The 17,635-nt window shown below is 36.3% G+C and overlaps 1 protein-coding gene across 1 annotated transcript in view; it reads right to left on the bottom strand.

Moving 5' to 3' along the window:
• Window positions 1-17,635, bottom strand: part of REV3L (REV3 like, DNA directed polymerase zeta catalytic subunit) — a 196,111-nt gene that overhangs the window by 61,996 nt on the left and 116,480 nt on the right. The window contains exons 14-17 of the mRNA XM_061207643.1: window positions 16,508-17,421; window positions 14,598-14,677; window positions 13,144-13,269; window positions 1,032-1,224 (exon numbers count right to left, since the gene is read on the bottom strand). Coding sequence (XP_061063626.1) covers window positions 1,032-1,224; window positions 13,144-13,269; window positions 14,598-14,677; window positions 16,508-17,421 — 1,313 coding nt within the window. The remainder of the gene's footprint in view (window positions 1-1,031; window positions 1,225-13,143; window positions 13,270-14,597; window positions 14,678-16,507; window positions 17,422-17,635) is intronic.

Genomic DNA, 17,635 nt, shown 5'->3' with positions numbered 1-17,635 from the left:
TAATTAGCTCAGTTTCTTGAAAATTTTCTTAAAGGTTTTCTAGTACAACATGTAACTGAAAATTCAAACTTCATATTTTCAATTATTTTCTGGAAAAGTCTACATTCACAAAATTCCCCAGATAACATGTCACCCAAAAAGAAATATTATTACTTTGTTTCTTCCTACAGGAAGAGGCTTGCTTAGTGGAGAATACTTTACTCAGTGGTATGCTGGAGAATGCTTATAAGCACCTCTCCAGGGAAAAAAAAAAAAAAAAAAAAGCCCTGATTTGTACTGCTTGCCTATATCCAAGATGTGAAAACTTCCCACCATGGCTAATTTGAAACTACCAATGTGACATCAACTAGTTCAAAAAATTCATGAAAATTTAGCAATTGGCTTGTGAACTGGTACAAGCCAGCTCAAGCACATCACCGATTAAACTGCAAATTCCTGTACAGTTTTGTTATATGTTAAGACTTCCTCCTCAATTGACTGAATTCACATTACTATTTAAAATTGCAGAGGAACACTTGGTATTTTATAAAGTGCCTTACGTGGTATCCTATATGAAGAACCTCTGAACCAAAAGTGTATGTATTTAGGAAGAGATATCAACAAAATTAGAATATATCTTAAGTTACAGTAGTAACTTAACTTCTTAAAGTAAAGAGAAACTCTGTATTAGCAGCAAAATACCAGCATGCACATATAAGGAGGACTGTCCACCCAACCTAGAAATACACAATCATTTGACTTCAGTATTAACAATTAGTATTTTATATGATAATATTTAGATCAAATTAGATATGCTAATTGGAAATTTTATTAAGCTCTTTATATTGTATTGTTTCTGACTTCTAACAATAATTCAAGAATAATGAATTTAGGACAAAGCGATAGACAACACTTCCTACTCCCACCTCAGCAAACATTTTAGAGAGGAGTTCCTTATGCTTGCTTGGTTTAGATCTTGAGCACAGAAACTGCCCCATTAAAAGGTTCATCCTAGTGTAGGTAGGTATAAAATTAATAAAAATGAACAATACCTTGACTAGAGACTGTCTTGTTTTTATCAATCACTATTACACCTGTGAGTTCTGTTTTGTCTGTATCCAGTAGTGGAGTGTCAGATGAGATGCAGTAGAACAGAGCACAGATTGGGTCAAATTCAGGATCTGGTTCTAAGTCTCGTCTAGTTCGAGCATGTAATTCCACACTGATTAGAGTAAGATTTTGTATCTATAAAAGGAAATAAAAATCACGCTTTTAAACATTTTTTTTGAGACATGCTGAAAGAAGTATGTTTCACTACGACTCTAAGGAAATACATGTGTAAAATTACAGAAAAAAATGGTTATAAAGGACACATTCACAATTTAACACTCCACAAATTAAAACTAGATTTTTACTTCTAAGATTAGGTTAAATCAATTCACGTTTTTCTTTTAGAAAATCTGCTTACGCTGTAATTTCTTAATGACAACACATACTTAAAACTATCTGTCTAGAGTACATGCAGTGCCTCTCAATTTTCGCAATTTCTATTTGAGAAAGAGAATGACTAGTCCAGGTGGTTGTACATTCAAACCAAAGTCTGTTGCTTTTACTTTTTACTTTCTACTCAGTTAATTAAATTACAGTTTTACCTATAGTTTAAACTGAAAAGACGGATATTTTTTAGTTTGAAACTCCTACCTATTAATCCTCTGAGGGCTACTTAAATTTAGACTTTTGTACATAATAGGCAGATTTTTAATTACAGTTTTTCCTGAAAAAAAAAATCATAAGAATTGTATGGTGTCAACTACACAATAGCCAGATTTTTGCCCATGCACATTTTCTCTTTGACATATAATGCAAAAAATATAATATTTTGCTTTTTACACTTATTTTCCTATGTTAATAAAAACTCTTCTTAACTGTAATCCTTTGTTCTCTTTCTAAGACAGAGTAAGAATAAACTCTGGGTAAGAAAAACAAGATATATGTTGGATGATTAATGATTACAGCTAGAATTATAGCCATCACTGTACCAGTAATATACATATACCTGGCAATGAAAAATTAGTAGACTACTGGTAATTACTCAGATCATATAAATTTAATAAAGAATTTATATTTTGTATTTATCTTGCATGCCATCTGTTGAAGAAATGTAAATGCAAGGCTCTTCTTAGTGATGGGAGTAGAATTTGGTAGATATCTTTGGAGGACAACTTAGAAATATCTACCAAAATTTTAAAAGGACAGAACAAATTAGGGGTTACCAGTGGGAAGAGAGAAGGGGAGAAGGTCAAGATAGGGGCGGGGGATTAAGAGATAAAAAACACTATGTATAAAATAAATAAGCAACAAGGATATTTTGTACAGTACAGGGAAATACAGACATTATTTTATAATAACTTTAAATGGAGTATCATCTATAAAAATATTGAATCACTATGTTGTACACCTAAAACTAATATAATGTTGTAAATCAACTATACTTCAATTAAAAAAAAAAGACATATCCTTTGATCTAGCATTTCTACTCTTGAGAATAAGCCTGTAGATATATTCATATATGTAGCCAATATATATGCACAAAGATGTTCACTGAAGATGATAATATTTTCAGTTTTTTGTAAGTTAAAAAGACTAAAAACCTAAATGTCTATCAGTTGGGAACTGGTTACATAAATTATGTGGCTTCCATAAAAACTACAGAATGGAAAACTCTGTAGCCTTTAAAATTTTCAAAAGAATGAGCCTGATCTACATGTCCTAAAATGGAAAGACCACCATAATACATTGATAAATGGAATGAGTATAGTATGCTTCCATGTATGTAAAAAATGTTAAGTACATGCATAGAAAATGTCTGAAAAGAGACAAAAAACATAAAACTGTTTATTGCCTTTGGGGAAGTGGACTGCTTAGTCAGGTGGGAGAGAAGCTTACTTTTCAATGGAAATCTTTTTGTCTTTTTTTTTTTTTTAACATCTGTATTGGAGTATAATCGCTTTACAATGGTGTGTTAGTTTCTGCTTTATAACAAAGTAAATCAGCTATACATATACATATATCCCCATATCTCCTCCCTCTTGCGTCTCCTTCCCACCCTCCGCATCCCACCCCTCTAGGTGGACAGAAAGCACCGAGCTGATCTCCCTGTGCTATATGGCTGCTTCCCACTAGCTATCTATTTTACATTTGGTAGTGTATGTATGTCCATGCCACACTCTCACTTTGTCCCAGCTTACCCTTCCCCCTCCCCGTGTCCTCAAGTCCATTCTCTACGTCTGCGTCTTTATTCCTGTCCTGCCCCTAGGTTCTTCAGAACAATTTTTTCCTTTTTTTTTTTAGATTCCATATATATGTTAGCATACAGTATTTGTTTTTCTCTTTCTGACTTACTTCACTCTGTATGACAGACTCTAGGTCCATCCACCTCACTACAAATAACTCAATTTTGTTTCTTTTTATGGCTGAGTAATATTCCATTGTATATATGTGCCACATCTTCTTTATCCATTCATCTGTTGATAGACACTTAGGTTGCTTCCGTGTCCTGGCTATTGTAAATAGAGCTGCAGTGAACATTGTGGTAATCTTTTTGTCATGATGTGAAATTTTTTACCATGTAAGTGTATGTAATAGTGCATGCATTCATTAGTAAATTTGTTATTAAGTACTTTTAAAAATATAAGAACATTAATTATGCATGTATAAGGCATATAGAATAATAAAACAAACTTCCAAAAAATCCACCACTTTCCTTAAGAAATATATATTGCTGTTTCTATTTTTTTAAAAAACAAGTAATATTAAAAAAAAAATCAAACCAAGTAAAATGGGGAGCTAATGAAAAGAACTTTTACTTTTAAATATATACTCTTCAGGATTTATTCTTTTAAACAATAAGCATGTACAAAAATGTGAAATGGAAAACCTCTCTCCAAACCCAAACAAACAAACAAAAAACCCCACTTTAATTAGAAAACAATGAGCACATGGAAAGACTATGGAGAAGACTGAAGACAATTTCAGGTCAAAAAGAGTCTTGGAGGTTGACTTATTTATATACCAGGCCAAACTGCACACTCAAATTTTGCCTTTTTATTCCTCAACATAAAATGCATTAGTGTTCTTACGGGCATTTTTTTTTTTAAGCCAACATATGGAATGAAGAGATGGAGAGAGAGATTTACTGAGTGTTATCAGTAAAGAGGTGGGTAAGAAAGGGACAAGGGGGGCAGAGTCAAGATGGCATAATAGGAGAACGTGGATTCACATCTCCTCAAAACTAGGGCACCTACCAGACACCAGTGGGGGACCATAGACACCTAAGGGGATGGGAGGAACCCCCAGCGACCGGGTAGGACGTGGGGCATGGGAGGAGTGAAGGGGGAGGAGAAGTGGAGGTGGCCTGGGACTGCCGCCCCTGAGGGGCAGCTGGGGGAGGGGAAGGGATCCCACGACTGAAGGGGGAAATTGGGGGACCACTGGAAGGGCAGAGGATCAAAAGGGAGCATGGCCAGGCTTCCCCTGCCCACATGGACCCCAGGAACCTGCTGAGATCCTGGGCCTGATCCTCTGCCCACCTAGGTGCCCTCCAGCCACGTGGGTCCTGAAGGAATGGGAGGGAGGAAAGGGGGAGCAAAAGTAAAGGCTGGACCTCTGGGACCAGCACCCCTGAGGGGTGGCTGGGGGAGGGGAGGAGTTCCTACACCCAGTGGGACCCCACCCATGGTTAGGGGTCCAGCAGCGACGGGGGAGACCCTGGGGGATATGGTGTGGGAGGGGTGCGAGGGAATGGAAGGGAACAGGGCCAGTGCTTTCCCTGTCCACTTAGGCATTGGGAAGCCTGTTGGGCTCCCGGGCCTAATCCTGTGCCCTCGGAGCCTCCCTCCTGCCCCGCAGAACCCAAGCCCCGCCCCTACACCCCCACCCAGGGCCCTACCTCTACACTCCGAGAGCCCCTCCAACGAGCTGGACCTAAACCCCGCCCACACAGCCTCACTCAGGGCCCCACCTCCAAACTCCAGAACCCCACACTCCAGAGGCCCTCCTTTCCACCTGCTGCCTCTCTCCTTCCATGCAGGTCCTAAGGAGAGGCCCCGGCCCACGCTTGAACATCACCCCCCCACCACCCGCCTAGGTCCTGCCCCACCCTAAACCCCGCCCCTGCCTAAGTTCCACCCCCCACCTAAACTCCGCCCCCATAGCCAAGGCTTTTTTTTTCTTTCTTCTTTTTTCCTCTTTTAGACTGGGGTTCTGTTTTGCTTTGTTGATTCAATGTTGTTGATTCTTTTATATTTTTATTTTTCCTAATAAATCTTTTATTTTTCTAATTTTATTTTATTCTTTATACTTTGTTATTGTTCTCTCTTTTTGGTTTCTCTCTTTCCCCCCAACCCTTTCTTTTTTCTGTTGTGGTTTTATTTTACCTTGTTGCAGTTGTTTCAATTATAGTTTTATTTTTCCTAATATATTTTTTATCTTTCTAATTTTATATGTTTATTCTTTGATATTGTACTGCTCCTTTCTCTCTCTCTCTATTTTTTTTTTTTTTTTTTTTTTTTTAACCATGCCACGAAGCTTGCAGGATCTTGGTTCCCAGGCCGGAAGTCGGGCCCGAGTTCCTGTGGTGGGAACTCCAAGTCCAAACTGCTGGACTAACAGAGGACCTCAGACCCCAGGGAGTATCAATTGGAGTGAGGCCTCCCAGAGGTCCTCATCACAGCACCAAAACCCAGCTCTATCTAACTCCCTGCAAACTCCAGTGCTGGATGTCTCAGGTCAAACAACCAGTGAAACAGAAATACAGCACCACCCATCAAAAAAAAAAGAAACTACAAAAAAATACGTTACAGACGAAGGAGCAAGGTAAAACCCACAAGACCAAATAAATGAAGAGGAAATAGGCAACCTACCTGAAAAAGACTTCAGAGTAATGATAGTAAAGATGATCCAAAATCTCGGAAACAGAATGGAGAAAATACAAGAAACATTTCACAAGGATCTAGAAGAACTAAAGAGCAAACAAAGAGTGATGAACAACAGAATTACTGAAATTAAAAATACTCTAGAAGGAATCAACAGCAGAATAACTGAGGCAGAAGAATGGATAAGTGACCTGGAAGATAAAGTAGTGGAAATAACTACCACAGAGCAGAATAAAGAAAAAAGGATGAAAAGAATTGAGGACAATCTCAGAGACCTCTGGGACAACATTAAATGCACCAACATTCGAATTATAGGGGTCCCAGAAAAAGAAGAGAAAAAGAAAGAGAAAAAAAAAAAAAAAAAAAAAAGAAAGAGACTGAGAAAATATTTGAAGAGATTATAGTCAAAAACTTCCCTAACATGGGAAAGGAAATAGTCAAGTCCAGGAAGCACAGAGAGTACCATACAGGATAAACCCAAAGAGAAACACGCCAAGACACATATTAATCAAACTATCAAAGATTAAATACAAAGAAAAAATATTAAAAGCAGCAAGGGAAAAGCAAAAATAACATACAAGGGACTCCCCATAAGGTTAATAGCTGATTTTTCAGCAAAAACACTGCAAGCCAGAAGGGGTTGGCAGGACATATTTAAAGTGATGAAAGGGAAGAACCTACAACCAAGATTACTCTACCCAGCAAGGATCTCATTCAGATTTGATGGAGAAATTAAAACCTTTAAAGATAAAGCAAAAGTTAAGAGAATTCACCACCAAACCAGCTTTACAACAAATGCTAAAGGAACTTCACTAGGCAGGAAACACAAGAGAAGGAAAAGACCTACAAAAACAAATGCAAAACAATTAAGAAAATGGTAATAGGAACATACATATTAATAATCACCTTAAATGTAAATGAATTAAATGCTACAACCAAAAGACATAGACTGGCTGAATGGATACAGAAACAAGACCCGTACATATGCTGTCTACAAGAGACCCACTTCAGACCTAGGGACACATACAGACTGAAAGTGAGGGGACGGAAAAAGATATTCCATGCAAATGGAAATCAAAAGAAAGCTGGAGTAGCAATTCTCATATCAGACAAAATAGACTTTAAAATAAAGACTATTACAAGAGAAAAAGAAGGATACTACATAATGATCAATGGATCAATCCAAGAAGAAGATATAACAATTGTAAATATTTATGCACCCAACATAGGAGCACCTCAGTACATAAGGCAAATGCTAACAGCCATAAAAGGGGAAATCGACAGTAACATAGTAATAGTAGGGAACTTTAACACCCCACTTTCACCAATGGACAGATCATCCAAAACGAAAATAAATAAGGAAACACAAGATTTAAATGACACATTAAGAAGGACTTAATTGATATTTATAGGACATTCCATCCAAAAACAACAGAATACACTTTCTTCTCAAGGGCTCATGGAACATTCTCCAGGATAGACCATATCTTGGGTCACAAATCAAGCCTAGGTAAATTTAAGAAAATTGAAATTGTATCAAGTATCTTTTCCGACCACAACGCTATGAGACTAGATATCAATTACAGGAAAAAAACTGTAAAAAAATACAAACACATGGAGGCTAAACAATACACTACTAAATAACCAAGAGATCACTGAAGAAATCAAAGAGGAAATCAAAAAACACCTAGAAACAAATGATAATGAAAGCACAACGACCCAAAACCTATGGGACGAAGCAAAAGCAGTTCTAAGAGGGAAGTTTATAGCAATACAATCCTACCTCAAGAAACAAGAAAAATCTCAAACAAACAATCTAAACTTACACCTAGAGCAATTAGAGAAAGAAGAACAAAAAACCCCCAAAGTTAGCAGAAGGAAATAAATCATAAAGATCAGATCAGAAATAAGAAATAAATGAAAAAGAAATGAAGGAAACAACAGCAAAGATCAATAAAACTAAAAGCTGGTTCTTTGAGAAGATAAACAAAGTTGATAAACCATTAGCCAGACTCATCCAGAAAAAAAGGGAGAAGACTCAAATCAATAGAATTAGAAATGAAAAAGGAGAAGTAACAAATTACACTGCAGACATACAAAGGATCATGAGAGACTTCTACAAGCAACTATATGCCAATAAAATGGACAACCTGGAAGAAATGGACAAATTCTTAGAAAACCACAACCTGCCGAGACTGAACCGGGAAGAAACAGAAAATATAAACAGACAAATGACAAGCACTGAAATTGAAACTGTGATTAAAAATCTTCCAACAAACAAAAGCCCAGGACCAGATGGCTTCACAGGTGAATTCTATCAAACATTTAGAGAAGAGCTAACACCCATCCTTCTCAAACTCTTCCAAAATATAGCAAAGGGAGGAACACTCCCAGACTCATTCTATGAGGCCACCATCACCCTGATACCAAAATCAGACAAAGATGTCACAGAAAAAGAAAACTACAGGCCAATATCTCTGATGAACATAGATGCAAAAATCCTCAACAAAATACTAGCGAGCAGAATCCAACAGCACATTAAAAGGATCATACACCATGATCAATGGGGTTTATCCCAGGAATGAAGGATTCTTCAATGTATGCAATATCAATCAATGTGATACACCATATTAACAAATTGAAGGAGAAAAACCATATGATCATCTCAACAGATGCAGAAAAAGCTTTTGACAAAATTCAACACCCATTTATGATAAAAACTCTCCAGAAAGTAGGCATACAGGGAACCTACCACAACATAATAAAGGCCATATATGACAAACCCACAGACAACATCATTCTCAATGGTGAAAAACAAACCATTTCCTCTAAGATCAGGAACAAGACAAGGTTGCTCACTCTCATGACTATTATTCAACATAGTTTTGGAAGTTTTAGCCACGGCAATCAGAGAAGAAAAAGAAATAAAAGGAATCCAAATCAGAAAAGAAGAAGTAAAACTGTCACTGTTTGCAGATGACATGATACTATACATAGAGAATCCCAAAGATGCTACCAGAAAACTACTAGAGCTAATCAGTGAATTTGGTAGAAGAGCAGGATACAAAATTAATGCACAGAAATCTCTTGCATTCCTATACACTAATGATGACAAATCTGAAAGAGAAATTAAGGAAACACTCCCATTTACCACTGCAACAAAAAGAACAAAATACCTAGGAATAAACCTACCTAAGGAGACAAAAGACCTGTATGCAGAAAACTAGAAGACACTGATGAAAGAAATTAAAGATGATACAAACAGATGGAGAGATATACTGTGTTCTTGGATTGGAAGAATCAACATTGTGAAAATGACTACACTACCCAAAGCAATCTACAGATTCAGTGCAATCCCTATCAAACTACCAATGGCATTTTTCACAGAACTAGAACAAAAAATTGCACAATTTGCATGGAAACAAAAAAGACCCCAAATAGCCAAAGCAATCTTGAGAAAGAAAAACGGAGCTGGAGGAATCAGGCTCCTGGACTTCAGACTATACTACAAAGCTACAGTAATCAAGACAGTATGGTACTGGCACAGAAACAGAAATATAGATCAATGGCACAAGATAGCAAGCCCAGAGATAAACCCATGCACCTATGGTCAACTCATCTATGACAAAGGAGGCAAGGATATACAATGGAGAAAAGACAGCCTCTTCAATAAGTGCTGCTGGGAAAACTGGACAGCTACATGTAAAAGAATGAAATTAGAACACTTCCTGACACCATACACAAAAATAAACTCAAAATGGATTAAAGACCTAAATGTAAGGCCAGACACTATAAAACTCTTAGAGGAAAACACAGGCAGAACACTCTATGACATAAATCACAGCAAGATCCTTTTTGACCCACCTCCTAGAGAAATGGAAATAAAAATAAACAAATAGGACCTAATGAAACTAAAAGCTTTTGCATAGCAAAGGAAACCATAAAAGACAAAAAGACAACCCTCAGAATGGGAGAAAATATTTGCAAATGAAGCAATGGACAAAGGATTAATCTCCAAAGCATACAAGCAGCTTATGCAGCTCAATATCAAAGAAACAAACAACCCAATCCAAAAATGGGCAGAAGACCTAAATAGACATTTCTCCAAAGAAGATATACAGATTGCCAACAAACACATGAAAACATGCTCAATATCACTAATCATTAGAGAAATGCAAATCAAAACTACAATGAGGTATCACCACACACAGGTCAGAATGGCCATCATCAAAAAATTTACAAACAATAAATGCTGGAGAGGGTGTGGAGAAAAGGGAACCCTCTTGCACTGTTGGTGGGAATGTAAATTGATACAGCCACTATGGAGAACAGTATGGAGGTTCCTTAAAAAACTAAAAATAGAACTACCATATGACCCAGCAATCCCACTATTGGGCATATACCCTGAGAAAACCATAATTCAAAAAGAGTCATGTGGGCTTCCCTGGTGGCGCAGTGGTTGAGAGTCTGCCTGCCAATGCAGGGGACACGGGTTCGAGCCCTGGTCTGGGAAGATCCCACATGCCACGGAGCAACTGGGCCCGTGAGCCACAATTACTGAGCCTGCGCGTCTGGAGCCTGTGCTCCGCAACAAGAGAGGCCGCGACAGTGAGAGGCGCACGCACCGCGATGAAGAGTGGCCCCCACTTGCCACAGCTGGGGAAAGCCCTCGCACAGAAACGGAGACCCAACACAGCCATAAACAAATAAAAAAATAAATTAAAAACAAAAAAGTCTCTTTAAAAAAAAAAAAAAAGCATAGTAAATACAAATCAGAGAATGGCAGGAAATAAAGGTCAGACATATCAGGAATAAGAAAAATATGCTTTAAAAAAAAAAAAAAAAAAAAAAAGAGTCATGTACCACAATGTTCATTGCAGCACTATTTACAATAGCCAGGACATGGAAGCAACCTACGTGTCCATCGACAGATGAATGGATAAAGAAGATGTGGCACATATATACCATGGAATATTACTCAGCCATAAAAAGAAATGAAATTGAGTTATTTGTAATGAGGTGGATGGACCTAGAGTCTGTCATACAGAGTGAAGCAAGTCAGAAAGAGAAAAACAAATACCATATGCTAACACATATATATGGAATCTAAAAAAAAAAAAAAAGGTTCTGAAGAACCTAGGGGCAGGACAGGAATAAAGATACAGACGTAAGAATGGACTTCAGGACACGGGGAGGGGGAAGGGTAAGCTGGGCCAAAGTGAGAGAGTAACAAAGACATATATACACTACCAAATGTAAAATAGATAGCTAGTGGGAATCAGTTGCATAGCATAGGGAGATCAGCTCGTGCTTTGTGACCACATAGAGGGGTGGGATAAGGAGGGTGGGAGGGAGACACAAGAGGGAGGGGATATGGGGATATACGTATGCATATAGCTGATTCACTTTGTTATACAGCAGAAACTAACACAACATTGTAAAGCAATTATACTCCAACAAAGATGTTAAAAAAAAAAAGGGGCAACGAGTGCAAATTTTCTTTTCTGAATTGAGTATTTATATGCAGAAGAGAGAGAGAGAGATTAGCCCAGGGTAACGGGAAACAGGAAAAAATGCTGTGAGCACAATTTTGTAGAAAACAGAATAGAGTATAGTAGATATTTGTTTGGTTCATTCCCTATTTGACCACCAGGTGGCTATTTGGAGTGTGCCTTGAGATGAAGGAAGCATGTGATTGGAAGCTATGAGCAACCTGCTGGACCCCCAAAGTGATTTTAACTTCAAGAAGGCCCAGGATTCTGAAACAGGGTTACATAGAATAAAATAACAGTATTAGAAGAAAAATATGTTTTTCAAATAATAACAGAAAAATCAAATGTAACAAGTCTTTTTGTTAAGGTCTATTAAATTTGCTTTAATAAATATTTTTTAACAAAGTATTTTAAATTTCAAATTTCGGGTGTGTACTTGATAAGATAAATATTCCTGAGTTTGTTACTTAATTTATCTGGGCTTCAGGGGAGAGTACAAGGCCAGGTATAAAACAGGAACTAAATGAATGCTGTTGAATGAAAAAATGTACAAATAAACAATGAGGGAGTTAGACTATGTTCCAATCTAATTCTCAAAAGTACAATTCTTAGTTCAAATTTAGGGTAAAAATGAGGACAATATTTAAATTTTCCTCTTAGTCTACTCATCCAATTCTTAGAAGACAGAACTGACTTGAGACCAAAAAACCAACAAAAGACTCAAATTCTCTGCTATAAGGGCAAAAACATAAAACGACTGTATAAACCAGCACTGACCAAAAGAAATATCATGAAAGTCACATACATAATTTAAAATTTTCTAGCTGTCATATTAAAAAAAGGTAAAAATAGGTTAATTTTAAAATATTTTCATTTAATCCAATACATCAGAAACTACCCTTACAACATGTAATCAATATAAAAAATTACTGATAAGGTACTTTATATTCTATTTTCCTATTAAGTCTTTGAAAGCAGTATGCATTTTACATTTATAGCACATCTCAATGAGGTTGCAAAATTTTTAATGGAAACAAATTAGTTAAAATTAAACAAAATTTAAAATTCCATTCCTAGATGTATAAGCCAAATTTAAAATTCTCAATAGCCACGCAGCTAGTGACTACCATACTGACAGCACAGGTATAAACAATGAAAATATATTCTAATTTTCACCTCATTGCCAGTCACATGTTACTGTTGTGTTTTCTTTAATACAGATAAATTTACAGTGAACCATTCATACATATTCTCCAGTGAGAATGTACATTTTTTCAAGACAGCTTCCTAGTCTTTGCATACAGTCTGTGCTATGAAGGTAACTGGGTTATAAAGATTATGTGAACAAATGAACTGTAGCAAGCACTAATCCACTGAGCCAACCAAATAGAAAATACAAGTAGACACCACATTTGGGATAGGATATAATATAATCCCAGAGTAACATACAGAGTTTCCAATAGCTAAGAAACCTTTTCTAATTTTAGCTTCTTTTTAAATTTCCGGTGTAAGTTTTGTGAAAATTGTGAACCACAAAGCAGTCTCAATAACTGATGACTAGTTTTAAAGTTTCTCTGTTTTATATAAATATACAAAATAGAAAGGATAATAAGAACAAAATAAAGATTAACAGGTATAGAAGTCAATGTATTCCTCCGTCAGTAAAAAATTTCTGTACTTGTACCATAGAATAAAACGTAAGCGTTAAAGTGCATGTGTCCTTACTGTTACCGTTTTACCTCATGTAAAGCTTTTGCCTCCTGTAAGTTTTGTACGCTGACTTTGAAACCATAAGTATTGTTTAAAGATGGTCCATCAATCTGGGAAGTGTCTTTCTTTGGAGTATTTACTGCTGCACATTGATTCTATTAAAAAAAACACAGAGCCAGAAAAAGATAAATGAGCAATTATTTCCTTTCTTTTGATTACTTATTTCTGCTTAGACAACATACTTTATGTACTTAGTAATACACAATAAACTAGTATCATCTCTTTAGATCCAAGAAGAAACAAGTATTTTATTAGCATTTTTTTTCAGGCTAGTAATTCAAGATACTAGAACTGTATATATGTAGAAATATCTGATATAATCTGTAAGCCAACCATAAATTGATTTTTGAGTTTACAAACCCCAAATATTGAAAATAATAGTCTTGTAGAGAGTTGACATTTTACCACATGGACGTTCATCTTGACCTTTCTTGGAAGTATGACAAGCAAGCAAGCAAGCAAGCAAGCAATGTATCTGCAACTAGTTTGGCTAAAGTTTAAAGAAGATTTGAAATTGTGGGTTTTTATTTTACCCTAATACAACATATATCTGAAAGATAAACTAAAGCATAAGTAATTTTCAAGGGGTTAGAAAGAACAGAATCTATTTTTTAAAAAAATATTTTTTTCTGATTTCCACATCCATTAACGATTTTCCCCAAAGTGTTGATTTATGTTCACAATACACTCGTACTTGTTTTTAATATATATGACTTGTAATTCAATAATACTGATTTAAAAATGAAAGTTTTAAAAAGCATTTGTAATCTCAAAATAAAAATACTAAAATATATTTTATGTAGTTAATGATATTTATGAGAAGTGACCAATATAGAAGTGATCACTATCATATATTTCTAAGGATACATGTCTAATGTATACTTTTTTCACATAACCATATATTTCTAGGTTAAGTATTACAATTTTTAGTATGTGAATAAAGGCATTTATGATTTTTCAGAGTTTCAATAGTAAATAATGTTGCTTTCCTTTGCTACTTAGTAAAATGGACTGAAAAATCAATAATGTTATATTTGAGAAAAAAGTAATAAACCAAGAAAAAGGATATATTTTTGGTGGGATCAAAAATCACTTACTTGAGCTCTGCTGTCATTGGATTGTTCTGATTTTGCCAGTAATCAGTTAATGTATTTGTATCCTCATAATCCACATTTTGGCTATCATATTCACTTTCTCTGTAATATTTGTATTTACATATAAGAATCTTTTAGATCCCAACAACAAAAAAAACTTTAAAAAAATTAGGCAATTTCTTGTTGTCTCAGATATGTAAATAAAATGATGCAAAAATATAATAAAATTATTAAAAAATTGAGACACAAAGTTATCAATTATCTAACTGAAATCTAAGAATAAGAATGGATCTTATCCACTGATTTTAAAATATGTTTAGCATAGTTACCTTTGCTTGTGTTAAGAGTACTCTTCTAAAAGCGGCAGTGTTACTTCCTTTCTTATGACTCAATTTCTGGGTTTTTGGTTCTGTAGAAAGAAATTTTATATTTAACATGCATATCAAAATTGCCTGCTTCTGTGGGGTTTTTTTGTTTTGTTGTTGTTGTTGTTCCAAACTCTTAGGTACCATTCATAAGTATTGTCCTATAAATTCCTCACAAAGACCTCATAATTTAAAAATGCAACTAATTCAAACCTGTGTTCCCCACACTAACTTTTAAAATTTGTATTATTAAATAAAAACATTCAGATTTTAATTATTGATTTTTATACCTAAGTTATGATCCTAGGGAATCACTTAATCCATTTATTCACTGATTTATCAAGTATTTATGATGATGAGGAAAAGACAGTATCTACACTTGTGGGGTCTAGAGAGAAAATCAGACGTTCATCAAATATCAATACACACAGAAAAATAAAATTATAACTGGGGTAAGTACAACAAAGGGGAATATAATTGGGAATTTTTAGCCGGGGAGATTAGGAAGGCTTTTTTGAGCTAAAATCAGAAGAAAGAGTAGGAATTAACTAGGAACAGAGTGTGGATTTTCCCTGATTACTGAGCAAAAAAACCTGGAGATTGCTAAGGGTGAGTAAGAAGGCTAGGGTAGAAGCCCAGGTGAGAGATGAGGGCTTGGTAGGGGCAGAGACAGAGGTAGAGAGATCTGGGTAATTTAGGAAACAAAGAAGTGTGGAAACCACAGGATGGGCAATGAGGCAATCAGGTGAGTATTATAAATAAATCCCTTGTTTCTGACCTGTGTAACTCAGTGACAGAGAAATCGTGGTACTATTCATTGAAATAAGGAAAAATGAAAGAGGACCAATGGTTTTCAATGTGCGGGCATGTATGTGTGTGCATAAAGTGTGCTATGTGGTTGGTGGTGAATGAATGCAGTGAGATCATAAATTAAGTTTAAAAAATACTGACCTTGTGGTGGCTTTGAGCATTCAAGTAGAAATGCCAAAGGCAGCTGGATATAGTGTTCTGGAGCTTAAAAGAGAGTTCTGAACTGGAAATTTAAATTTGTGTTATCTATAGTAATCCTGTGGGCAGGAATTAGGTCATTGAGGGAGAGAACATAGAGAGAGAAAGCTTAAGGCTAAGCCTTAATAAACTCCAACATTCAGATAATAACTGAGAATGTGAGATAAGCTTCAAAGGAAAGCAAGTAGGAAGAAACAGAGGAGTAGGGGAAAAGCTAAGGGGAGAAGCTCAAAGAAGGAAGGTGTGGTCAGCAGGACAATGGCTGCTTAGAGGGTATGTGATAGGAAGACTGAAAAACATCCATTAGCTTTAGCTACATGAAGGTTATAAAGAATCTTTACAAGAGCCATACTGGTGGGATGGTGGGGGCACAATCCAGTTTGGAGTGGGTTGAGAAATGAGTAGAAGGTAAAGAAACAGAGTTGTCAAATTGGACAAATCTTTTAAGAAATTTGGCTTTAAAGGAGAGAAGCAGAGAAAAAAGAGCAGAAGCCAGAAGATGTAAGGTCAAGGCAGGTGTTTGGTTTTTTTTCTATTTCAAAGGGTGGGAGAGATTTGGGTATATATCAAAGCCAATGGGAAAAATCAAGTTGAGAAGAAGGTAAGGTTTCTGAAAGGGCTCCTATATTTTACCGAGAAGGCAAGAAGATAGGATGGAAGTAGATGGAAGTATATTTCACAGCAGAAAGATAAAAAAGTTTCCATGTGATGATGTCTTTCCAAGACATGATAAAATAACAATAATCTCTCATTAGCTGAGCTAAAATTTCATTTAAAAAGCTCTGATTTTCATTACATAGTCTAATGCTGCTTTCATTTCTAATATTTGAAAAGCTTTATGGAGGCTTTGTTACTTGTAAACTTACCTGTTGACAAAGGGCTAAGGCCAGTTGCCTCAGGAAGCCTTTCCACAAGTTTTCTCTGTATGATTGGTGTACTATGAAGGCAAAGTGATTCACATATCCCAGTTCTTGTCCTAACATTAATTGGGGATATCACTAGAGGTTCCTGAGGCTCACTGCAGGGGCTTTTCTGTATACCATCTTTTACAGGCTTTAAGAAATTCTCAATAGTCAGAGAATGTAGGTCCTCTACTAGTGATGAGGGTCTGTCACCTCCATTTAATGTTTTGGAATCTGGTGATGTTGCTTCTTGCCAAGGGGGAATCACTGGAGAATCAGGGGAGCTATAACCAACACAATAGTCATCATCATCATCCTCTTCTTTCTCAGCATCATCTGCAGAAGCAACTGGTGGCAGCGTCTGACTTTCACTTGCAGTTCGACTGCATTCTGTGGTTGGTGCTTGTAAAGCAATCTGAGAATTATCAACATCTTCCTTGGTATGTGCTGTAGTGGGGAGTATGTGTGCAGTTGTATCCATTTTTGGAGGCACTACAGGTTTGTCATCTGGATTAACTGAGGAGCTGAAGTTCTCATCAGATTTTACAACTCCAGTTGGCTCCGTTTTAGACAGTTTCTTGGAACGTTCGTATTCTTCTTTGGCTTGAAGCCATGCTTGAACCAGTTGTCGACTTGGGGCACATTTGCAAGGCATAATCACAATTTTTTTATCTTCAACCATTTTATGGCTATTACTTGACCCTTTATTGACAATTGCTTGGCCATTGTGAGGGGGTGACCCATATCTTGGATTTTGAGTCATTGCTGAGAATGCTGTTTTCCATAGACGAAGTCCTTCCAAGGAAAAGTCTCCCTCAAACTCAGCCAGATCATTTGGAAGTCGTGTTTCTACCATGAGAAGCCGTCCACCGATCTCCCTATAAACAACATATTTTAGAACGACTGTTTTGCCTCAAAGAGCAATTACCAAAATATTTAGCTCCTTAACCTAGAAATTTTTAAAAGTTCCTTTTGGAGTCTTAAAAATGCCCACCTCTTTCTTCCTTTTCCACACCCTACCCACCCCCTCCAACACACACATTTTATGCAGGCAGGTACACTCTATCTTTAGTCTCAATATGCTTTTCCTCA

This window comes from Eubalaena glacialis, chromosome 12 (assembly GCF_028564815.1).
Source record: "Eubalaena glacialis isolate mEubGla1 chromosome 12, mEubGla1.1.hap2.+ XY, whole genome shotgun sequence".
NCBI lineage: Eukaryota > Metazoa > Chordata > Mammalia > Artiodactyla > Balaenidae > Eubalaena > Eubalaena glacialis.
The sequence above is the reverse complement of the archived record's forward strand: the minus strand, read 5'-3'. Positions and strand labels throughout refer to the sequence as shown.